Below are 23,911 nucleotides of genomic sequence, written 5' to 3' on the forward strand. Positions count from 1 at the left end.
CTTTTGCTTTGCGTCATTACAACTTAATGACTTACCCATAAATGTTTGGCCACATTCTCCGCAAAGCATACTTATCGTTACTTATGGTTCATCCATGGCCATGGTATGGGACAAATGTAGACATTTACGGTGTTTCATGTGTTTTAAATGCAGAAATGAAATCACAGGACATCAGGAAAAGCAAGTATGTATTTGGCCTAAAAGGGCCATAAATAAAACTTTATTCTGTCGATTTATTAACAAACCACAGGGTGTCCATGGCTGTCTACCACAGCACTCAAAACATCTCATTCTGGTGCAGTCCTCGGGTCGAGAGACCCACTTGAGATACTTAAAGCCGCTGATAAATCTCAAGGTTCTCTTCGTCGCTTTATTTAGAAAAATAAAACAAAAACAAAATATTTGATAATACTGTACCAAACTGGTGGCAGAGCAGCTGGGAGGTGTGTTTTCACGCAGAAAGGGGGTGCTTAAGGAATGGGGGCGTGGGGGGCTTAAACCAGAAAGACAACAACAACAAACGAAAAAAACCTGACAACTACGAGAAAAAAAAAGAAAAAAACTGTCAAAGTTAAATCAACTTTGTTTAACAAAGCTGGAGCAGCATGCGCTGGCTTTTAATCACTGCAAGACCGCCGCCACTAGATTCCTCGCTCTTGTTCCTTCATCCTGGGACTGTCCATGACCCCTCTCTTGTCGCGTTTTGCTTTTAAAAACCACATCTGAAATCATAGTATTCATAAGGATAAAAACCTATAGCAGCAAAAGAGAAAAAAAAAAACAAAGAAGTAAACAGCTATGGCGAGCGACCCCCAGGTTATAAGGAAGGCGTGGGTTAATACAGAGGTCCATTGGGTGAGTGGCCCCAGGCGGGGGGGGGGGCGTTGATGGAGGAGGAGCAAGCGGGGGAGGGGGGGCCCCCACCGGCTCATCTCCCGTCCGCGGGCCCCCGCCCGAGGGAGGCTATGACGCGGCCGAAGCGCTCGCACAGCTCCAGGGTGGAGTAGGTGGGCAGCTTGGGAGGGTCGTGGAAGCTTTTGATTTCCGTCGAGCAGTCCAGCAACTTGGGAAGGAAGTCAGTCAGCTTCTCCTGCAGGTTCGCTAGAGGGGAGACGACAGCAGAGGAGAAGATTATTACCGTGTTTATGCGTCAATCACATTCAGTTATCCCCCTCCCCCCCCCCCCCCCCGTCCTCCATCACAAGACAAATATTTGCACAAAGATATGACTTCATGTTCCGGAACATGCTCTTCGAGGAAAACACGGATAAACAAATGAGAGGAACTAGGCTCTGGTTGTAGTTCTGGGAAGGTACTATAGGGATGCCGGAGCTTTCTACAAATTGGTCTAGCTGAAGCCAGGAGGGACATCTCGGAACCACTTTCTCTCAACTAGCCAGGGTGCTCGGAGCTCTCGAACGCCTACACACGTCCACAACTGTTAGCCAACAAGCGTCGTAAACAAAGTGTCCATCTTCAATTCTGTCACTATATCCTGTGCATTCGACCAGTTGACCTGCACTGCAAGAGGTGAACAGTGACACAACAAACATCCCATTCCCTACAGTATCCCCCCCCACCCCCCCCACCCCACCCCACCTCCCCTATCCTCTGGGTTCCCCTCCGTTTTCGCCGTACTCACGCTCCATCTCCTGGCCCAGGTAGGAGCACCAGCGGTTCCTCATGTCCTCCACGGCCAGCAGGTCCTTCTCCGTGTCGTGGACCAGCAGCAACGGGATGCACGGCACCACCAGCTCGTTCATGATGCTCAGCCCGTCGCTCACCTCGGGCTCCTCGCCCGTCTCAAACAGGGCCGCCGCGTGCTCGTTGAGTTTCTGCGGGGGCCAAGAGAATTCAGGAGAGTTGTTTGTTTGTCATACTCCTCAGACAAAGACCCCCCCCCCCTCCCCCCTGCTCCCTTTCCCCCCAGCTAAGCGCATTCATTAGCATTTAGACCATTTCAATCAGCTCGCCGGCGGCTCAGGTAAGACACGGTCCCATTTGCGCCGACACAGTACGTGGTAGTCGACCCCTCAGACATCCTCGATGTCCCTGAATGTTCTTCGGTCGGCGGGGCTGACGTCCGCAGTGACGCACGTGGGCACAGTCTCAATCTCTCCCCCTCCCCCCATCCATCCTGCCTCGCAAACCGACGCAGACCCAAACTCCCTGACCTCGGGGAGTCGGAGAGCCCTTTCACAAGCCTCTCTCCGGAACCGGTGGGGACTCGGTTTTGGGGGGGGGGGGGAAACATCCCCAGTACATTAACTATGTCAATGTTAGCCGTGTTTTCAATTAAAACAGAGCCCGGGGTAAACAGCTCGGTCGGGGCGGGAGACCCAGGGACCTGGCCGGAGATCTGACATGGCGGCCTGACTCGGAGCGGAGGGGTTAGCCGAGGACAGGGCCGCGTCTCAGGGTAATGTGTTTACACTCGTCAGGGCCTCCTGCTTCCTATTCCCCCTCGGATGATTACATTAGGAGCACAATGCCGGTGTAAGGTTACCGGGTGCAGCAGGCTACAGCATGCTCCCGCCCCGAGGAGCAGGCTCTGGTGGTGGGGGGGGGTGGCTGCTCCCCCCACCCACACCCAGCAGCCTGGGAGAGACACGCTTTGGAAACGGTAGTCTGGTTGGAATATCGAACCGGGTTTTTGGTCGCCGACCAAACTGAATCGGCTCCAGAGGATTTTTTTGATTTTTATGGGTCGTATAAAAAATAAAAATAAATGCCAATGCAATGCCTCAGCAAGAACGAGCCATTTCTCATTTCCCTCCATCAATTCTCGAAATTACAGTGACACGTTCTCCCGCACAGTCAGTTTGGCTGAGTCACTTTGACCCAGTCCTGTAATTTGGAACCGAGAGGAGGGGGTAGGCTGAGCGGGTCGACCGGGGTCAGTGAGGGAGAGAAGCCGACAGCTTAAAAAATAAAAAATTAAAAAGTATTCGTCTTCCGGAGGATTCCGCGTGTTCCGAAACGCTTCCTCCGTGGCCCATTCTTTTGATTACAGACGTATAAATAGCCAATTAAAACATTATCGATATCGATCGGATCGGTGCTTTACGGATGACTACAGAGGGCATTCGTTTTAACGTCCAGGAGAAGTCGCTGAGCCTTGGCTTAAGAGTCCACTAACTTCATTAGGTAGACGTGGAGGGACATCCATGTCGAGACACTGCATGGCTGTAAGTGCATCCGGGAGGGGGGAGGAGGAGGGGAAGGAGGAGGGGGGAGGAGGAGGGGAAGGGGAGGGGGGAGGAGGAGGGAAGGAGGAGGGGGGAGGAGGAGGGGAAGGAGGAGGGGGGAGGAGGAGGGGAAGGAGGAGGGGAAGGAGAGGGGGGAGGAGGAGGGGAAGGAGGAGGGGGGAGGAGGGGAAGGAGGAGGGGGAGCACTCACCAGGAGACACTGCCTCCGGTAGCGACCGACGACCTCCTGGTCGTGACCCCGGTACGGCCCTTTAAGCAGCAGCTCTCCGTTGTACTGATAGGAGTAGATCAGGTACATCAAGGCCTCCACGTAACTGAACGGAAAAGAGAAACAGACCAACGTTTTCAAAAAACTTTAAAAAACTTTATTGTTTGTGGAATACATGGCAGCATTGAGATGGGACTAACTTGTCCGCGGGGTTAGGTTCTCAGGGAACTGAATGAAATGAGTGTTTGAAATGAGAACTGCGCAGGAGAAGGAATGGCGTTGTGGCGGGATTCAAAGCCACCGAGTTCACGAGAGAAACTGAGGCTTTATCGCCTGGAACAACAATCGTTGATCTAAGGCAGACTAAGGTTCTCAAGTCAAAGGATCTGCTGCCCTCTGGAGGTGACCAGAGGGAAGTTCATGGCTTGCAAATGGAGAACACAGCCGGGTTGAAGTGAGTACGACACGGACACTAGTTCGATGTTCAGAAAACTGAGTCGGGTGTTCACCTTTTCTTCTGGAACAATTCCAGGCCAATCATCAGAAAGACTGTTGTGTCGCGAAAGTTCCTGTAGTCTTGATGCCATATCTGGGGAAATCAAATGACAATTAGCTCTAAAAAAAAGAAAGGATGCCGAATGGTGGGGGCAGAGACAAAGCACAGCTATTACCGTCACATCGATTTCAACGCGTCGGACAAAAAGTGCACGCGGTCCATCGAGCCCGTACACTGTACGGATCCAGGCGTTTGGAGATGCACTCGCCTCTGGTGCGTTTTGTGTGGACGCCAAGTTGGCTCAGGGGAAACCATTTTTTGGACCGGTTCCCTCGCCACACACGAACGACACTCACCCGACACTCCGACTCACCTCGTACTCCTCCACGTTGACCTCCTCCGGCTTGATGGCGTCCAGTTTGGCGCGGGCCACGTTCATGACTGTCTTACACCTGAGGCCAGACGGGGGGATAAGGAGGGGGAAGACGGTCAGGAGGGGGGAGGGGGGAAGGGGGGGAGGGGGGGAGGGGGCCCAAACGATATAAGAAAGATCGAGAGAGGAAGGGACGAAAGACGGTTGGGTCCGGGCGCCCCAGGTCTCAGAGAGGTACTTTGGGAGATGGAAAGGGGACGCGGTGGCCCTGGGCCGTGAAACGGGCCGATGAATCACCCTTTAGTGCTGAGAACAGAACTAATCCGGTCCTCTGGAGGCTGCTATCGAGGCCACGCGCGCACACAAATCTAATTATTTCGCTCAAAATAGGGGAGTCGAGTGGAATCAATTCGCTCATGAATATGGATTGCCCCGCCAAACATTTTCAAAGTGTACATGACAATCTTAGACGCTGACTGAGGTTATCCAGTCAGTAACCTACAGTGATGTGGCATTATTGCTCTCATTTGTTTCGGTTTACAGTTTCTCTCTTCCGAGGCAGCATTCTGCAACAAACCGACACAGGACAACCTCCAGAAGCTGAAGAACCTTGGAGAAAGTTCAAACCCGGATAAAGCCTGGCTTACTAACCTAGCTTACTAACCTCTGTGTATGATCGGACTGCTTTTTATAAACGCACAGCCTGAACGCAACTGGAACCGACTGTATAACTACAGACAACCAACTATTTTAAAAAGGCCGACTCATCGTTTGAGATAGAATTGGGCTTTGTCGCCCTCTGCTGGGGGCTTCAGGCTTGTCAGACCCGAAGGGACATTTTCTTCCTCGAAATAAATGCAACGACAAAGCAGTGCAGATTGAGGCTGGCGGTCACCTTTCGTCAAAGCCCAGGTTCCTGTCGGCAAACTGCATGAGCAGGGTCCTCTCAAGGATCTTCTTGGGGGCCTGGTTCTGGATCAGGTACACGATCACGTGCTGCAGCCGGTAGTCGCTCTCGGGGGGCGTGTCCTCCTGAGCGAACCTCAGCAGGCGAGTGTACTCTACCTTGATGGCCTGGGAGAGAGAGAGAGAGAGACAAAGAGAGACACAGAGAGAGACAGAGAGAGACACAGAGAGAGAAAGAGAGAGAGAGAGAGACAGAGAGACAGAGAGAGAGACAAAGACAGAAAGAGAAGCAGAGAAACGAAGAGATGGAGACAGAAAGAGAAAGAGAGAGAAAGAAAGAGAGACAGAGAGAGAGACCTGAGTGAGGACGAGACAGACAGCATCCCACGGCGGTTGGGGACACGAATACAGATGTCTGCTAATTCACTTCCTCCCGAGGCCCTTCCCTGAGCTAAGCAGCCGAGTAATGGGCGTCAATGTAAAATATCAGTCTCCTGCTAAGTCGCTGCCACGACAACACGCCAGAGGGCCATTTAGAGCGCTCGCGTCGTTGCCGAGCGACGGCTGCGAGCAAGAGCGAAAGAAGTCGACTACAGAGAGAGCAAAAAGATGAATGGGACAGTGGCGGGGATGGCTGGCATGCAATGGAACACACAGGGAAGGGCTAGGGGGGGTGAAATCCAAAACACAGAATATGGGTTGCGAGAGGGAGGGGGGGGGGGGAGGAGGAGAGAGGGGCATACCTTGAAGAAGGCTGCCTCGGGCCCAGACTGTTCATACACACTGCTGGATTTGCCAATGGCCATTATAATACCCTGCATGTTTGGGGTCATCATCGCCTGTCCGGGAAGGGGTGGGGTTACAACAGGGACACACAGCAGTCCTCGGGTGACCTCGTCTCAAACGGGATGCACATGACCCCCCCCGCCCCCCCCCTCCCAAGGGGAGCCAAGTCACCACAGGGAAGGCCAACACTGACATTGGGCAGCTCCAACACTGGCGGCCATGCGTGTCGCGACGGTGCAAAAACGGCGGTTAACGAGCGCGGGGGGGGGGGGGGGGGGGGGTCATGCGCGCGGGGGGAGTCACACACAGGCGTCCGGGAGGCGTGGCTTAGGGCTATCCCCCCCCCCCCACCCTATAGCCAGGCTAGCGGCGTACGTGCTAGCCAGGTAGGAGCTAGCCGCATGTAGCGAGGGGGGGGGCTAGTCGGGGATCACGACGACCACACGGCCACGGGACTGGAGGGTTTGGCGCAGCGGCTACAGAACGGAACACCGTCGACGGTGCCGCCAATTCGAGCTAAACCAAACCCCTGCAGTAAGCCATGGTGCTGAGCTTCAGTCACAAGTGACACGCTGAATAATACATACTTACATACATTGTGTATACATAAAAGGCATGTTCTGTATGTATGTATGTATTACAGACGCCAAACTCTGAGCGCATTCGATCGAAGCTACAATATCGGCAGCAAACACAGGTGAGGGCTGGAGGTTGGAGCTGAGGATGTCCGCGAGGACCGGGGTTGGCTCTCCAGAGCTCAACGTGCTTCGGCGGCAACCAACCAGAGGGCTCCGTGAGGACCCCCTGTTCACTCAAACCGAAGCACCTTCCAGTGAAGGTCTGAGCCACAGGCTGGGAGGACAGACCAAAACAAGTCCAAACCCCCATGCAGCTAGGACACAGGAGACACCGGGCAGGTCCCCCCCCCCCTCTCTCTCTCTACCTCGTCGTCGTACCCCCCCGCCTCCGACTCGATGACGAAGGTGCCCACGTGGGGGATGGCCACCTCCACCACCCGCTGGCCGCCGGCCTCGCCCTCGACGGGGGGGGCGGAGGGGGGGAGAGGGGGCGGGGGCAGGGGGGAGCTGGCCCGCCCCTCGGGTTGGGCGGGAGGAGCCTGTGGAGAGAACGGGAGAGAGAGGGAGAGAGAGTGCGGGGGCTTGAAGGAGAAGGACACCGACGGGGATAGATGGCGATGTGGATGAGAGGGAGGGAGAGAGAGACAGGGAGAGAGAGAGAGAGAGAGACAGGGAGAGAGACAGAGACAGAGACAGAGACAGAGACAGAGACAGAGAGAGAGAGAGAGAGAGAGAGAGAGAGAGAGAGAGAGAGAGAGAGAGAGAGAGGTGGTCGTTTCCCCCCCTATTTCAGTCTCGTCTAGAACGACGTGATCATTCCTTTTTAAATGCTTCGATGATGAGGATGATGATGAGTAAAAAATATATCAATACTGGTGTGCATGGCTATGTTATGGCTCAGTGATGACTTTGGTCTTTGATAAGGTCATGAGAGTACACTTATGAAGTCAAGTCTGGCTGGTGGAGTCAAGTCTGTCTGGCAGGATGAAAGGAGAGATCTCACAGAGCTGAACTGGTGTGAACACTGAGGAGAGGCAGTATCCTCTGGAGTCAGCATTAGGGAAAGCCAGTGTGGGGGTGGGTGGTGCGTTCAGCAGGGCTGTGTGTGTGTGTGTGTGTGTGTGTGTGTGGTGGGTCTTACAGCGTTCAGCAGGGCTGTGTGTGTGTGTGTGTGTGGTGGGTCTTACAGCGTTCAGCAGGGCCTCGGGGCCCCGCTCCTCCAGGTGCTCCGAGGCGGCCCTGGCGATGGCCCTCTCCGTGTCCTCCTGCAGGTGCTTGGAGTCGTCCGTAGGGGACGGCTGCTCCATGTACTCTGGGTCCTGCTGCGGGTCTGGAGACACACACACACACAGGTTGGTTTTTCTATCCTAGTGGGGCCCGACCATTCGCTCATTCCTGTTCTCCATCCACTAGCTCCTTAACCCTGACCGTGACCCTTGGGGTAGTTCTCTCACACGAATTCAAAAACATCCCTCGTAACCCGACATTCGGGCATGTGTGTGCGTGCGTGCGTGCGTGTGCTAGGAAAGCATTTGAAGGGCCCAGGGGAAAAAAGTCAGTCACGGTCAAGTTTGTCGTCCTTTACAAACGCACACAAAAAAGGTGGAACGACCCTGAACCGGTTATCTTCCAAGGAGGAAGATAACATTCTCCGAGCTAACAGTGGTGTGCTCTCTGGCGGTCACTCAACACCCATGTGCCCCCCCTCAGAGACCCAGCTGGAATCAGCCCACCACCGCCCATCGATCTGGCCCATTAGGTGTTCTCGTCCGCACCGCAGCGCACTGCCCTTGCGGCGCGTGACACTGACCTGAGTTGTCGGGCGGGCTGGGCTCCGTGCTCATTGGCTGAGGGGAGGCGGCGGAAGAAGCGGCGGCGGCGGCGGTTGCCGAGGCTGTTGCCAGGGCGGCGGCGGCCAGGGCCAGCTTCTCCTGCTGGGCCTTGCGGGCCTGGAGGAGGTCCCAGTCGGCCAGCTCCTTGTCGAACAGGTGGTTGTCCTCCTTCACAAAGAGCTTCAGGTCGGCGGGCAGCTTGTCCAGGCCGCTGAGCATCTGACCCGTCTCCTTGTCAAACTCCTCTGGAGAGAGAGACACAGAGAGAGACACAAAGAGAGAGACACAGAGAGAGAGACACAGAGAGAGAGACACAGAGAGAGACACAGAGAGAGAGAGAGAGAGAGACACAGAGAGAGAGACACAAAGAGAGAGACACAAAGAGAGAGACACAGAGAGAGAGACACAGAGAGAGACACAGAGAGAGAGAGAGAGAGAGAGAGAGGAGAGACATAGAGAGAGACAGAGAAAGACACAGAGAGAGAGAGCGGAAGAGACAAATACAGAGACAGAAAGAAAGGATACAAAACGTCAGCCTATGAGCGACTGAAGTCCGTCAGACTGAAGTCCTCGAAGTCCAGTCCAGCACTCGCGAAACAAACAACACGTGTGCCAGAGGAACAGCAAAGTGAAGCAGACCAGGGCTCAACAGATCGGTCACCCCCTTAGCAGTGGCAGGACCACCAGAGAGGCGTTGGGGGGGAGGCGGGGGGGGTTGTACCTTCAATGAGGAAGGGCTTCTTGTCGTTGATGTACATGAGGCAGTAGGCGCTGGCGTTGCGGTAGCCACCGAACGAGTCGCGCACCAGTTCCTCCCAGGACGACTTGGTGACGGAGATGTCGTTGTACTTCATCCAGCGCCGCTGGTGCGGGTCGTAGATGTAGGCCCAGTAGTGGCCGGCGTTGGCCTGGCCCTCGTGGACCAGCACGGCGTGGAGCCGGTAGGGAACCTTTCAGTTTGAACATACAAAAAGGGTCAATAAACATTAGTTTAAACGTGGTAGGAGCGCGTGCGCTCTCCCTCTATCTCTCTCTCTCCCTCTATCTCTCTCTCTCTGTCAGTTCAGTTCAATGGGCTTTATTGGCGTGAAAGAATAAATGTTCAACGGTGGAATTACAGAGATATACCCCTCTCCCCCTCCCCCTCCCCCTCCCCCTCCCCCTCCCCCTCCCCCTCCCCCTCCCCCTCCTCCCTCTCTCTGTGTGTGTCTCACCTGCATCATGGTCTTGTCAGAGTACATCAGCTCGATGGTTCTGTGGATCCTGGAGATGCTTCCCTGGAGATCTGCAGGGAAGCGTCATGTTGATTTAGCGCCGCTATGGGACATTCAGGCGTGTGGGGGTGTGTGTATGTGGGTAATGACAAGTGTGACAAGCGCCCATGTGTAAGTGTGTGTGCATGCGTGTATGTAGGTGTGTACGTGGGTAATGGCAAGTGTGTGTGTAGATGTGTGTGTGTAGGTATGTGTGTAGGTATGTGGGTAGATGTGTGTGTGTGTGTGTGTGTGTAGACGTGTGTGTAGACGTGTGTGTGCGTGTGTGTGTGTAGATGTGTGTGTAGATGTGTGTGTGTGTAGATGTGTGTGTTTGTGTGTGTAGATGTGTGTGTGCGTGTGTGTAGATGTGTGTGTGTGTAGATGTGTGTGTGTGTAGATGTGTGTGTGTGTGTGTGTGTAGATGTGTGTGTGTGTGGGTGTAGATGTGTGTGTAATGGTACCGCGGGTGTCGTTCTCCACCTCGCTCCTCCAGCGGTGCAGGCAGCCCTCCAGCACCCCCAGCTCCTCCTCGGTGATGTGGCGCGGGGCCGGGTGCATGGGCATGTCCGGGGGCAGCCGGGACTGGGTGAAGGGCTTGTGGACGGGCACCCTCTGCTGCGGGGCCGGGCCGGAGGGGCCTGTGGCGGGGCCGGAGGGGCCCTCGGAGGAGCCGGAGGGGCCCTGCTCAGCTGTGCTGGAGACGGACACAGAACACTGGTGTTATCTTTCACATACAGTGCAGCGCAAACGTCTTTGACACCCAAGTTTTTTTTAAATATATTAATATTGTCTTCAGTATTTTTTTGGGGGGGTCTCCTGTACAGCCAAAAGTGTGGCAATATGAGATTTTTTTTCTTCCATCTTTTGATTATTTATTCAAAGATTTTTGCTTTCTTTTTCGAATGTGTATTAGTGCCTTAGACTTTTCCACAGTACTGTACACACAGAACTCTTATCAAGTATAGAAGCTCTTATCGATGAAAGCAGAAACGGAATCCGTGATTGAAAACAATTCATCCATGCCGCGGTCTGGATGTAGAAAACGCCAAACATTTTACCGTTGTTTTTTTTTTTACGCGCGATGGTGTTATTTACCTTGCAGCGGGCAGCAGTTGCCCTGTTGTGCCACCAGGGGGTGCTGATATGTCGATGTCCTCCACTGGGGAGGTGCAGACAGGCTTGCTGGAGGCAAACTCCATGGCGTACTGCAGGACATCTGCCAGGGGAAACCTCTTGGGGCCAGAGCCGTAGCTCAGATACCTGAGAGGGAGAGAGAGAAAACAAGGCAGGGAGGGAGAGAGGGAGGGAGGGAGGGAGTGAGGGAGTGAGGGAGGGAGGGAGGGAGGGAGGGAGGGAGGGAGGGAGGGAGGGAGGGAGGGAGGGAGGGAGGAATGGAGGGAGGGAGGGAGGGAGGGAGGGAGGGAGGAATGGGAGAGGACGAGGAAGGGAGGAATGGGAGAGGACGAGGAAGGGAGGAATGGGAGAGGACGAGGAAGGGAGGAATGGGAGAGGGAGAGAGGAAAAGAAGCAAGGAGGGAAAGGGAGCAAACAAAGGAGAGAAAGCGCTGGCATCAGAGGCTGTCGGCTATCCGATCTAACCATCTCCATGACGAGAGCGTCCAGGCCTGCCGGTCTGAGGGGGGGGGGGCGCTCTGGAAGAGCGAGGGGGGGGGGGCGTACCTCTCCAGGCGCTGCTGCAGCAGGGTCAGGTGCTCCTTCAGCCTCCGGATCTCCTCTCTCTTGATCCGGGTGATCTCCCTGTTCCTGTCCAGGTACCTGAAACAAGCCACACGCACCGTCCTGAGCACACCGGCAAACCCACTGGAACCGTGGCAACAAGCTGGAAACAAGCTGCTATTTGTGGGATTCGATATATATATATATCAAAAATGAACACGGTGCATTTGGATCTTTGGCTGACCTGTCCATGTAGAGCATGGAGGAGAACTCCAGCTTGTTGTGGATCTTCTCGGGTCGACCCAGCGCCTGGTTGAACTCGAATCTCGAGAGTTCGAAGGTCAACACGGGAGGGAGCTCCGTAAACCAGTGCTGTGGGGGAAAAGACGGGGGGGGGGGGGGGAGAGATTATGGTCTGCTCCAATTGCTGCTCTCGTTTCAAGCCGTTAACACGGTAGGCGGCTCGCCGTGGGACTTACGGACTCATTTCTATCCACCAGAAGGGAGGGAGGGAGGCAGGGAGGCAGGCAAGGAGGGAGGGAGGCATCGGGGTAAGAAAGCAGGATTGGTATGTGCTGGGCATGGGGCTGCACCGCAAATTCCAAATGGCTTTCAGTCCCGCTGAGCCCTGGAAGGAGCATCCAGTTCTCCTCTCCTGACTCCACAGTCACCTCTCTCTCTCTCTCTCTTACTTTTTCTCCTTCTCTCTCCTTCCCTCCTTCTCTCTCCCTCCCTCTCCCTCCCTCCCTCCCTCCTTCACTGTCCTCCACCCCCGCAGGCGTGGGACAGAAAGGGACGGGGGGTGCCAAAGGTGAAAGGTTGCGGTCAGGTATTTCTTCTGTACATCCACCAAAGATGGTATACCATTGTTTGTATGCGTGTGTGTGTGTCACAGTCTATGGCTGTTGCTGCTGGTTGCATGTGCAGTGTGGTTATTTTTGAGCGTGTGTGAGAGAGTGTGAGTGTGCGTGTGTGAACACGTGTGAGAGTGTGTGTGTGTGAACTGCTGACCTCCTGGCCAGACTTGGCCGTGCTCTCGGCAGAGTGAGAGAGCGACTCGATCTCTCCCTCGATCATGGCCGCCTCCAGACACTCGTGGAGGTCCTTGAAGCCGTTCACCTGCAGAGGGTACTGGCCAAACATCTCCGTGTTCTCAAACTTCTTTCCTGAGAAGGGAACACACACGCACGCCAAACCGTCAACAACTGCTTCACTAACTAAATGAACCGAATGTGCATGAGAGTGACACACGGACTGTGCGATGTAGTGTTATGCCACAGGGGTGCTGCCAAGCAGCCTGGCCGTGTGTGTGTGTGTGTGTGTGTGCCATATGGGACGTCAGGGGAGGAAATGGGTCAGGCCTTTCGCGCTCGTTTACAGCCGAGGTGATTTTCCACTGTTCCGCATCGTTCTGTGCAGAGCCAGCACTTCCAGCAGGCAGCTCTTTGGAACCTTGTCCCTCCCTCCCCCTTCCCCTCCCCCCTCCTCCCCTCCCTCCCCCTCCCCCTTCCTCTCCCTCCCTCCCCCTTCCTCTCCCTTCTTCAACCTCTCCCTCCCTCCCTCTACCTCTACCTCCCCCTCCCTCCCTCTACCTCTACCTCCCCCTCCCTCCCTCCCTCCCTCCCTCCCTCCCTCCCTCCCTCCCTCCCTCCCTCCCTCCCTCCCTCCCTCCCTCCCTCCCTCCCTCCCTCCCTCCCTCCCTCCACCTCTCCCTCCCTCCCTCCCTCTACCTCCACCTCTCCCTCCACCTCTCCCTCCCTCCCTCTACCTCTCCCTCCACCTCTCCCTCCCTCCCTCTACCTCTCCCTCCACCTCTCCCTCCCTCTACCTCTCCCTCACCTTTCCTCTCCCTCCATCCCTCCCTCTCCCTCTCCCTCTCCCTCTCGCTCCCTCCCTCCCTCTACCTCCCTCTACCTCCACCTCTTTCTCCCCCCCCCCCCACCCCCCATCTCTCCCTCCCTCCCCCCTCCCTCACTGGCTGCCATGAAAGGCAGGACCTCCAGACCACAGCAAGGGTAGAGAGAGAGACTGGGGGGAGGAGGGGGATGCAGAGGGGACATGCAGATGAGGCGCTGAGGTCACGCGAGGAGCAGATGTGTCTGACGGGCTCGTCTTCGGTATTGTCATGCATAATAAGCGCAATGTCAATCAGGCGCCAAGGTCCTCCAGGATCAATGCTCCACCCCCCCCACCCCCCTTGTTCTTCTACATGTGCCACCTCTCATTAAAAGCAGGTCAACTTTCATTGCGGGGGGGGGGGGGGGGGGGCTGGTGGGGGTGCGAGGAGACACTTTCACTCTCTCACTGCCGCAACACTTCGGGGGCATGGCTGAAGTCTCTCTCTCTCTCTTTCTCAGTCTCTCTCTCTCTCTCAGTCTCTCCCTGAGTCTCTCCCTCTCAGTCTCTCTCTCTCTCAGTTTCCCCCTCAGTTTCCCCCTCAGTTTCCCCCTCAGTTTCCCCCTCAGTTTCCTCCTCAGTTTCCTCCTCAGTTTCCCCCTCAGTTTCCCCCTCAGTCTCTCTATAGCTCTCAGTCCCCTCTCTTTCTGTGTAAAAAGGGCTCCTCTCTCGACCCCCGCCCCCACTCCATCCTCTCACCTTCCAGAACCCCCACGGCCAGAAAGCGCCCATAGAACAGCTCCACCATCGGATTCTTGGGCTTCTCTCCCTCTCTGGAACGAGAACAACAGTTAAGAGTCCACACAGGACAGGTTTGGGTTCGACGTCCCGTTTGAATTCTAGGTTAAAAAAGAGTCAAAGCGCAATCCCATACATGAACAAGCTTCTCCTACGACAGGGGTCCCCAAACTACGACAGGGGTCCCCAAACTACGACAGGGGTCCCCAAACTACGGCCCGCGGGATGGAGACGGCCCGCCCACGCATTTGGATCGGCACTCTGAACAAACCCAGAAACCTTTTTTTTAAAATTATAAACAAATGATAATGCTCTTTTAATAGGCTATATATCCAATGATATGTATGGTGCAAAACAAAATAATAATAATTGTTTTATTATATTATTATATACGATAATCTAGCATAATAAATACATTTAAAATCATAATAAATCCTCCACAATAATACTGGTAGTCATTCCGGTCCATTTAATGTTCTGACCCGGCCCCACATTAAAGAAAGGAATACATGTTCTGGGACCCCTGTCCTACGAAAACCAAGCATGCGTGTTTACATGTAGTCATGTTGCAGACGCTCTTATCCAGAGCGACTTACAGGACATACAGAGACATTCCCCCCCCCCCCCCCGAGGCAAGTAAGATGAAGTGCCTTGCCCGAGGACACAACGTTATTTTTTCAGGGCCAGGAAATTGAACCGGCAACCTTCTGATTAATAGCCTGACTCCCTAACCGCTCAGCCATCTGACCCCCAGTGTTTAGAGACTCCTACCCCCCCGGCAGCCGGAGGGTTGGAGATGTTTACCTGTCCTCCTCCGCCTTCATCTGGAAGGCATCCTCCAGCCAATCCAGCAGCTTGTGGGTGAACTCACTCACGTCCTGCTGTGGGCACCACAGAGGAAGAGAGAGAGGGGGGGGGGGGGTGGAGAGAGGGGTGGGGGAGAGGGAGAGAAAGAAAAAAGAAAGAGAAGAAAAAAACGGAAAGAAAAAAAAGAGAGTGAAAGAGAAAAAAAAGGAGACACATTAAAACGTTGTTTCTTCTTTTGGGACACACCAAGGTCAAAAGGCTTGAATTTCCAACGACGCCTGGAAGCAATGAACAAAGCCGAAGCACGGTAACATAAACCCACGGCACATCAACTGGGTGTGGTGTTTGGCCTCTGCCAATGATGTACAGTGCAGTGGCCATGCCAGGGCCAGGGGGCCCTCCCTGCTCCCCCCCGCCCCCCCCCCCCCACCCAATGAGCCTCCCGGCCACACAGAGCCCCTCCATAGCCCTCTGTCCAGAAACATTAGCTCAGCGCTATTGCCCTCTGGACACTTGTCATATTCCCATTAGACTGGAGCGTATTAGCATAGCCGGGCTAATCCCTGGTCGATACGCTTTTGCGTGGCCTCTCGGTGGGGGCGTGGCGGGGCTGCGGGATTGACATCTCGAGACGAGGTGAGGTTTAGGGTGAGCTTGAGGTGTCCAGAACGATGACAGTCGGCTAAGTCAGCAAAACGTTTGACTGGGGGTGGGTTCAAATTGGATGTCCTGGGGACAATAAAAAAGGTGCTGGGGGTTGGGGGGGGGTCAGCTGTTAGGGAGACAAGAACTAATGGTGTTTTATGATTTGCAGTATTATATTAGTTCTACTGCTCATACTACTACAAACACACAACCCAGTGTTTCCGCTATGTTGATTTGGACGTGGCGGCCCGCCGCGGCAACATTTCTGCCGCCACAGTATCAGAAATACGGCCGTCCAAAAGGCCGTGTGTCAACAGAGTGCGTGTCGGAGAATAGCACGGACACGCGCTTGAAGTAGTAGTACTTACACTGCATTAAGATCATGTTATTAATAGTGGGTTGATTTTTATTATTTGCTACAGAATGATTAGCCTATATGTCAAGATCAAATTAAGCAGACAGTTTTGTTTCATATGTTAAAAAAAAATTGCAGGGGGGGGGGAGTATGGGTTGTGCTAAAACACTGCACAACCCATACTCCTACTAACAAGAATCAGTTCAACTTCCTCCCGAAACAGGAAATACGTTTGTCCACAAATGTGTATAACATGCGTCTCCCTCTTCAGGTCTCCAGGTCGCCCGGGGAGACAGGCCGCGCTGCTCCCTCTCCCCGCCCCCGCCCCCCCTGGCCCCGCCCCCCTGGCCCCGCCCCCGCTCACCTGCTGGGACTCGCTGGACTTGAAGGCGTCCTTCAGGATGTCCACGGCCCGCGACGGGTCCACGTACTTCCTCTTGGAGCCCACCATGAGGGAGAAGAGGGTCCTCAGCTCCTGCATGAAGGGCAGGTTCCTGTGCTCCTGCAGGGGGGGGGGGGGGAGGGGAGGGGGAGAGGGGACGTTAGCGTGACAAGTTTCCTCACATTCTGGTATCAGCTTACCGAGATGGGCCACCCTGCTCTCCACCCGACTCGCGTTCAGCTCCGGCTGAAAACGGCTTATTTCGCCGCTAGAACGATCTAATGATAGCTACCGGTCCATTGCTCGCTCGCTGCTGAATGACCCCAGCAAGGTGTGGAGGGGGTGGGGTGGGGGGGGGAGTATTTCACACTGGCTCAAGACCCTAAACCTTCCCCCTTGAACCCCTAGCTTGCCAAACGCACGCCATTTGAACATTTCCCCCATTCAGCTGTCTTCTGCAAACCGACCCCCCCCCCCCCAAAAAAAACGCTGGCGTGCTTTTAAACCAGAACCCGCCCCGCAAGGATTACTGACGTGTGTGTGTGAAGTGTGTGTGACGTGTGTGTGTGTGTGTGTGTGTGTGTGAAAGGACACATGTAGGCCCCCGTGGGCCGGGCCTCATTCTTCAGGGATATTGATAACGGACTAAGACCCCCCCCTAATCCGTGGAAGAGTCTCTCTGCCGGGTACGGAGCGAGCCCCCGGCCGTGACACACATGAGGGGCTAAGACCCGGGGGGAGGGAGAGGGGGGGCGAGGACTGGAGCTGTACGACGAGAGCAGTAGCTAAGCCCCGATTAGTGGATGTGCGTTGACCGCCCTATAGTTGGGCCCACCGTCGACGGGGCACAGAAGGGAGGGGGGGGGGGAGGGAGGGGGTCGTACCGCTGGGTGAGGCTAGGCCCAAGCAGAGGGAGGAGGAACAACCCCAATGGCGAAGGCTCGTTTTTCCCAGTGGGTGGCATGGGGGGGGGTGATGTCGTGTACGAGAACCGGAGCGAATCGAGCAATTTCCTTCCGCCTCTCGTCCTCTACCTCCTAGGCTAGAGGGCTCTCCAGGCTGAGCCCCCCAAACCCCCCCACCTGCATGTATAGGCCCAGAGAGCACTCCGGTCCAAACTCCTCACAGCTACGGGAGACGCTCTGACCTCCGCTTCCGGACATACATCTAAGGCCTGCGTCTCTGACCCCGCTGAGAAAGCTGGGACAGCCACCAGGGTGTGTGTGGGGGGTGTGTGTGTGTGTGTGTGTGTGTGTGTGTGTGTGGAGGGATAGCCAGCTACCTAAGTATGTAGCACTCAGCAGGGGAAGGAACTGTGCGAAGGAACTCTGGCCGAGAATGCCCTCTTCTCGTTTTTCTTGACATAGCGGGAGTCGTTTTTTTTTTTTTTTTTTCTTGTCGATTGCTGCCGAGGATTTGGAGCGTAAGCCTCTCTCTGCTGAGAGCAGATAAATATGTCTTGTCAATTCAAGCTGTGTGTGTCTCTGTGTGTGTGCGTGTGTGTGTGTGTGTGTGTAGGGGGCGCTAACCTTCTGGTTGCGAGGCAGGTCCTGGACTCTGGCAGGCGGAGCATAGTGAAGAACCAGTCTCTGGAACTCCAGCAGGTTGAAGAGAGACTACAACAAAACAACAAGGACACAACACGCTCATGAAACGTTTTTCAACAGGCGCCATATTCCTCAAACTAAATGAGCTACCAGCCGCTCCCAGTCAATCTATTGAGGGGAGTCAGGTGGCTGAGCGGTTAGGGAAACGGGCTGGTAATCAGAAGGTCGCTGGTTCGATTCTCGGCCTGGACAAATGACGCTGTATCCTTTGGCAAGGCTCTTCACCCTACTTGCCTCAGGGGGAATGTCCCTGTACCTACTGTGAGTCACTCTGGATAAGAGCGTCTGCTAAAGGACTAAATGTAAATGAAGGGGCAGACATAGGTTGGGTTCTGTACAATGGATGTAGCCACTTGGTTAATACAGGCTCATATTGCATTTGTGGGTCTGACTAAACCAGAATGATTCGAGGTGCATAAAGACCCCCACTATAGGTCACAGATGACATCAAGAGCTACTTTGTGGTCCGAGTCTTTGGACTGGAAAGGTGAGGCGTGTGCAAAGAAAGCAGGCTTGTTGACTCTGAATCTGTGATTCCCAGAAGAGGCATAAGGGCTGGCTGTAGTGCCACCTCCCTGGTAGCTCACATTACCCTCGGGGCTGAGCATCATGTGACGGTGTATCCAGTGTTCATCACGCATATTTCATCTCAGGTCACATTCCACAAGGGCCTCAGCGAGGTTAGATTCACTTATCCAATCTTTTTTTTTTTTTTCTGGACAGGATAGCCAGGGCTTCTCATCGAATCCTGTCCGCTGGGAGACTTACAAAGACCCCGATTGTAAGGCTTTCGCAATGGACTTTTTGGTCCGGTCAGGGGTGGATAACGCTGTGTTTCAGCGTGAGCGTGGTGGAGTCTAGAGTGTGTGTCCGTGTGTGTGTGTCCGTGTGTGTCCGTGTGTGTGTCCATGTGTGTGTCAGTGTGTGTGTCCGTGTGTGTGTGTGTGTCCGTGTGTGTGTCCGTGTGTGTGTGTGTCCGTGTGTGTGTGTGTGTCCGTGTGTGTGTGTCCGTGTGTGTGTGTCCGTGTGTGTGTGTTACCTGGATGACGGCACTGAACCAGCAGGTGTTGCCCACATTCTTCAGGCCCACGGGGCAGTTGTCGGTGCGCTTCCTGTCGTGGGGGTTGGGTGAGTCGCTCCAGGCCTCCGTGTGCGTGCGCTTCAGGCTGGCCTTGTTCTCCGCGATGCTGGCCTCCAGGACCCTGCGGGGAAGCCCCGCACACGCGCAGCACAAGCTCAAACAGGGCTGCGTTTCGGCCCTCCATTTGGGCTTTTTGAGGAACCATGGTAACCCCCCAACTCCCCCACATCCCCCACCAACCCCTTCCTCCCCCCATTCCCCACCCTCACCAACGCCCCCCTATTCCCCCCCTCACCAACCACCCCCCCCGTCCCCACCAACCACCCCCCCCCATTCCCTCCATTCCCCCCCCCTTACCAACCACCCCTCCTCACCAACCACCCCCCCATTCCCCCCCCAACCCCCCCTCCTCACCAACCACCCCCCCTATTCCCCACCCTCACCAACCACTTCCCCCCCAACCCCTTCCTCCCCCCCCCCTGACCAACCACCTCCACCCCCCCCCCATCCCCCCCCCCCCACCAACCCCCCCCCCCTCCCCCCAACCCCCCCCCCCCCCCCCAGGCGTGGAGCCCCACCTGCTGATTGCCTGCTCCTCGTCCGTGATGCCCGTCTCTCGGAAGGCCCGGCTGGACTCCTCCAGGCTCAGGGCGATGGCTCTCTGGAGGTCGTCCTTGTCATCCCCCGTCAGGTCGATCACGTCTGGGGGAGCACAAACAGCGGCGTCAGCGTTTAGGACGCTCCGCGACGCGGACAGAACGCTCGCGGGAATCGCTGGAGACACCCTGCCGGATGTGTCGGGTCTGCCTTTTTAGATTTGAAAAGGTAAACGTAGATAAGGAGTGTACAATTGACAATTAGGGGGAATTATGATGATATGAACTGGCTTTGGTGTCCAAGAAGCCCATACGCTGGGTTGAATTCAATTGTTTACACTGTCCGAGTGAGGGAGTTCATCCTTCAGGTCCCTCTTTTATGACAGTCAACAGAGCCAGCAGGAACAGGACCTTCTGTTGGGCTTCCCACATAGTCACCCCTCCTCCTCAGATAAGATATGACCCTCTCCAGCATTCCTCACCCATGACCACACAAGGCTACATCTACAAATTCTTCATGGTTTCCTCCCCACCCTCTCCCCCGCCGTAGCTTGCACCCTTTACCTCGTTGCTCACAAAAAAAAAATAAAGGTCCAAAACCGCTAAGAAACTTTGTTTTTTCTCCCCCCCCCAAAATAGCTAAGCCTGTGGTTAAACGCTATAAATGCAGTCGGGCTGCATCGCTTTGGCGGAAGTCTTGGTCGTTTCGGAGTGCGGTGAGGTCTGGTCCGTGTGGTCGGGTGTGTGTGTGTGTGTGTGTGTGGGGGGGGGGCCCAGTGAGGCGAGCAGCTGCTACTCACTGGTGTCCGCCTGGCTGCCCACGCTGATGTATCTGTCGTTGGCCACCTGGGAGGTCTGGTAGTAGGTGGTTTCATCCTGCTGAGGGACTTTGGCGTTCTTCTCCGTCAGAAAGGCCACCGCCTCGGCCAGGTCCCCGTTGCTGACCTGGGGGGGGGGGGGGGGGAGAGGGACGGTGGTTCTTCCGGGGGGGGAACGGCTTCAAACCGACTGCCCCCTGGGAGGGTTATGCTATGACTGTGTTATGATTAACACTGATTATGTTGGGGTTATGCGGAGGGGCTTTGATCGTTGCTCGACTCGTTTGGTCTCGTTTTGAAAGGGACTCACATGGACATTTCGGTAAAACACACAAGCGGGTTGAACCTGACGTGTGTGTGTTGTCAGTTGAAAAGCCATTTTCAACTGATCAAAGACCCAACTGTCTGGACGCTATATTAGGCTACGGAATAATACACGCATCATAATTGAAAAATCAAAAGACCTCGGAAAAGAAAGCGGGGAATGAGATGGGGGAATTCAGGAGCAGCGTGCGTGCGTCATTCTGACATCAATGTTACAAAGTGCACCTGCCGGGCATGGAAGTGTGAATGCGTATGGATCTATGAGGAAATGGTGTGTGTGTGTGTGAGAGTGTGTGTGTGTGTGTTTTACCTGCAGGGCCTGCTGGAGCAGCTGAACATCTGTGGTGCCTGTAACCTCCCTAAGCTGGTTCAGTAGAGTCTGTTGGTGCTGTCGGGGGGGGGGGGGGGAGGGAGGGAGGGGTGAGGAGGTGAGAGGGGACACACAGGCAGTCAGACCAGAGGAGACAGGGACGGAGAGATACAGAAGAGGGTTGGAGCAGAACACAGAGAGAGACAGAGAGAGACAGAGAGAGACAGAGAGAGAGAGAGAGAGAGAGAGAGAGAGCGAGAGAGCGAGAGAGCGAGAGAGAGAGAGGGAGAGAGAGAGCGAGAGAGAGAACGAGATTTTCTGAAGAAAACATTTCTCCATGTACACAAAGAAAAGCAGGCGGGGGATGCCAGTAGAGCATGAAGTGCCCCCCGAGTGAACAAAACACAACTGTGGCCCGGCTCGGCCGGAGCAGGGAATCTGTGGCCCGGCTCGGCCGGAGCAGGGAATCTGCATTGGGAGCGCCACGCACGACGTGACCTCCTGCTCAAAGAGTGCAGTTAAAAGGTTTCGCTCGTGTCAAACCCAGCCGGAGTAGACGAGCGCTCGCCACACACAATGCCTGGCCCACGGTGACGCAGGGCATCCCAATCCCCCCTTGTCCCTGACTGAGTGCACTCCAAACAATGGCCGGGGTGCACTTACTGTCGCGACTGCAGTCGGCTGCTCTAAGGACTGGCAGAGACGCCTACACTTTGACGTGAGTCGCGGGGTGAAACATCATGGCATGTGGGGTGTTAGGAGTTGCAGCCTAACTCCTCCAGCCTTCGGTTCAGTTCAGTTCTTCCTGGTAGAAGAACGCCCAGAGTTTTCATCCGGTTTCAAACGGTGAAAGTATTCCCCCCCGGAGGGACCTGGTTTTTTTCTTCGTGGGGGCCATTAGAGAGAGCGATAACGACCCGAGGTCACACCTCTGTTCCGAGTAACGGTATCTAAATAATGTAGCGAGCTCTCTGCCTCGGGCCTAGCCAAAGTCGAGGCGGCCAGCCAAGCCTTGCTGAGCAAACAAACCGCTCCTCCCTCGACTGGAATTTTGGGAGATTGCATCAAGGGGTGTTTCGGAAAGTTTCGCATGGCCGCCGAAAATCGCTGCCGCGTTCAATTAAGAGGGAGCGGAGACCCGGCGGGGGGGGCCCGGATTCCGAAGGACACAAGTCTAACCTGGTTCATTCACGCGGCTAATGAAGCCAATTGTGTTCCGGGGTGAACGCATTTCTGTCGGCGGTGCGTAGGCCTGGCTCAATGGGGAGGTCAAGCCAGTTTGGGCTTCACATAAAAGCCTACCTCGTGTGCACAAACAGAAGCACTCACACACTCGCTCAATCGTTCCGTGTAGGGAATGACAACAGCATGGTTTTAACTGGCCGGCCAAACCCAACTGGTAGGAAGGATACTCTGAGGCCCTGAGACAGGCTATAGGAATGAATAACAATTACAACATGTCTGACAAGTCTATGACTCTGCATTTCCAATGTGAGAGAATCATGGGCAAAGTTATACGCAGGCTACTATGCAATGACAGTAAAGGAAACAAATGATTGTCCATATATCCCAGAGAAAGTAATGAAAATACAATTCCAATGAATGGGTCTCTAGACACATTCACTTTTTAATGCATTTGGCAAATATTGCGCAGCAGAAGCTTACTAATGACTTTAATAGAATATATTGAGCTAATCTTAATCTACCAGTAAGACTGGTAACCTGGGAGAATTTCTGCAACTGTGAAAAAAGTTGTATATCTTAAGGACCAGTTTAGCTACAGGCATCAGTTATATAACCAGTCATGGTGTACAGTATTCTAAGTGAGGCTGTGTTCAGGCTGTATAAGTCAACTAAGCAGATCATTAGATCACAACCAGTTAGCTAACAAGATACTATGCATAGACTTTCGCATTCCAAATAACAGATTGGGAGAAAATAATGATGCTGATGTATTATTTGGCCTAGTAGCTATTTACCAAGGAAGTACCATTGGTATCGCATGTTACTGTTGTTAGTATTAGCACATCACAAAACTGAACGAGACAGCAAATTGAGGTCAATTTGCTTACAAACACAGCAATACATGTTTTGAAGACGTCAGCTTGGCGATCTAGTTCAGTTGTCACAGCCTCACAAGGAGACCTGCCACATGACATGTTAGTTCATCTATGCTGTTACAGCTGGCCGTGGCTGCACGTAAACAAACATATCACAACAGTCATTTGAGAGGGGCATACCAGCGCCAGAGCGTATCGCTAGGCGTGTCACCACCAGTTGGATAAACCAGCGCAGCTAAAATAGCTAGCAGAAGCTAGCGAGTTAGATAACTTAGCAACCAAGCTAGCTAGCTCTAAATTCAGTACCCTTATACTTTGTTTTACATCGAGTGCCAGCGTTTGGTTAAACGCTATCAGAGTATTTAGCTTCCTATGTGCTCGACTTCTTAGGATCTGACGCCACACTTGCACACACAGATAACTACCCCGCTAGGTGGCTAACTTTACCTGCTATTATGCTATCCATGTAGCCTAGCAAATCAGAAGGAAAACATTGGGCTTTACGACGCAGGCTTACCTTCTGAGAATGCTGCTGGAGGACATTCTGCTCCACGGTCATGGCCGGTTCAGAATGAAACGAAAATGTACGCAAGCCAAGGCAAAAACGCCTATTTAGAACCAAATGAAATAAAACAACAGCTAAGATGTCCCTCTCTTACTCAGCTCGATAGCGGGCGCCATGGGAAATGCATAATAGATGAAAAAATACAAGCTCCGAGATAGCGCTCGATCGCTTTTTTGTTCGATTGCTCATGTCTTGGTGAACTGCATTTACGTCACGGCTCAAGCTCTCTTCAATGACGTAATTTTCTACTTTAAACTTGTATTTATTGTATGTAGGATTTTGTATTTACCAATAATAACAAAAATATATTTCCAAAAATATGTTTTGGTATTTCATCTGTGAATGACTGAACGGGTGTTCCCTTCGTTTTGAAACTGGACTTCTATTGAAATCACAAGTTCTCCGT

General features: G+C 54.1%; 1 protein-coding gene across 5 annotated transcripts; it reads right to left on the reverse strand.

Moving 5' to 3' along the window:
• Positions 1 to 185: 185 nt before the first annotated feature.
• Positions 186 to 23,676, reverse strand: usp25 (ubiquitin specific peptidase 25). Of its 5 annotated transcripts, none has more exons than XM_084683712.1 (26): positions 23,458 to 23,650; positions 20,881 to 20,958; positions 20,229 to 20,373; positions 19,411 to 19,534; positions 18,791 to 18,953; positions 17,674 to 17,760; positions 16,127 to 16,264; positions 14,760 to 14,833; positions 13,917 to 13,990; positions 12,333 to 12,487; positions 11,566 to 11,693; positions 11,325 to 11,420; positions 10,740 to 10,904; positions 10,106 to 10,338; positions 9,603 to 9,673; positions 9,110 to 9,338; positions 8,367 to 8,633; positions 7,744 to 7,886; positions 6,922 to 7,095; positions 5,936 to 6,031; positions 5,182 to 5,360; positions 4,287 to 4,365; positions 3,927 to 4,006; positions 3,400 to 3,523; positions 1,643 to 1,835; positions 186 to 1,101 (listed from the first exon to the last, which is right to left on the reverse strand). In XM_084683712.1, exons 1-26 carry the CDS (start codon positions 23,497 to 23,499, stop codon positions 929 to 931), a joined length of 3,510 nt encoding a protein of 1,169 aa, XP_084539838.1. In that variant the 5' UTR covers positions 23,500 to 23,650; the 3' UTR covers positions 186 to 928. The 5 variants fall into 5 exon arrangements, 4 of the variants coding, with proteins under 4 accessions (XP_084539838.1, XP_084539837.1, XP_084539839.1 ...); XM_084683711.1 differs by having other exon boundaries at positions 14,760 to 14,836; XR_014734545.1 differs by lacking the exon at positions 4,287 to 4,365 and having other exon boundaries at positions 14,760 to 14,836; positions 23,458 to 23,676.
• Positions 23,677 to 23,911: the final 235 nt, after the last annotated feature.

The sequence above is a fragment of the Hypomesus nipponensis genome, chromosome 20, assembly GCF_054491055.1.
Source record: "Hypomesus nipponensis isolate SF chromosome 20, ASM5449105v1, whole genome shotgun sequence".
NCBI classification, from domain to species: Eukaryota; Metazoa; Chordata; class Actinopteri; order Osmeriformes; family Osmeridae; genus Hypomesus; species Hypomesus nipponensis.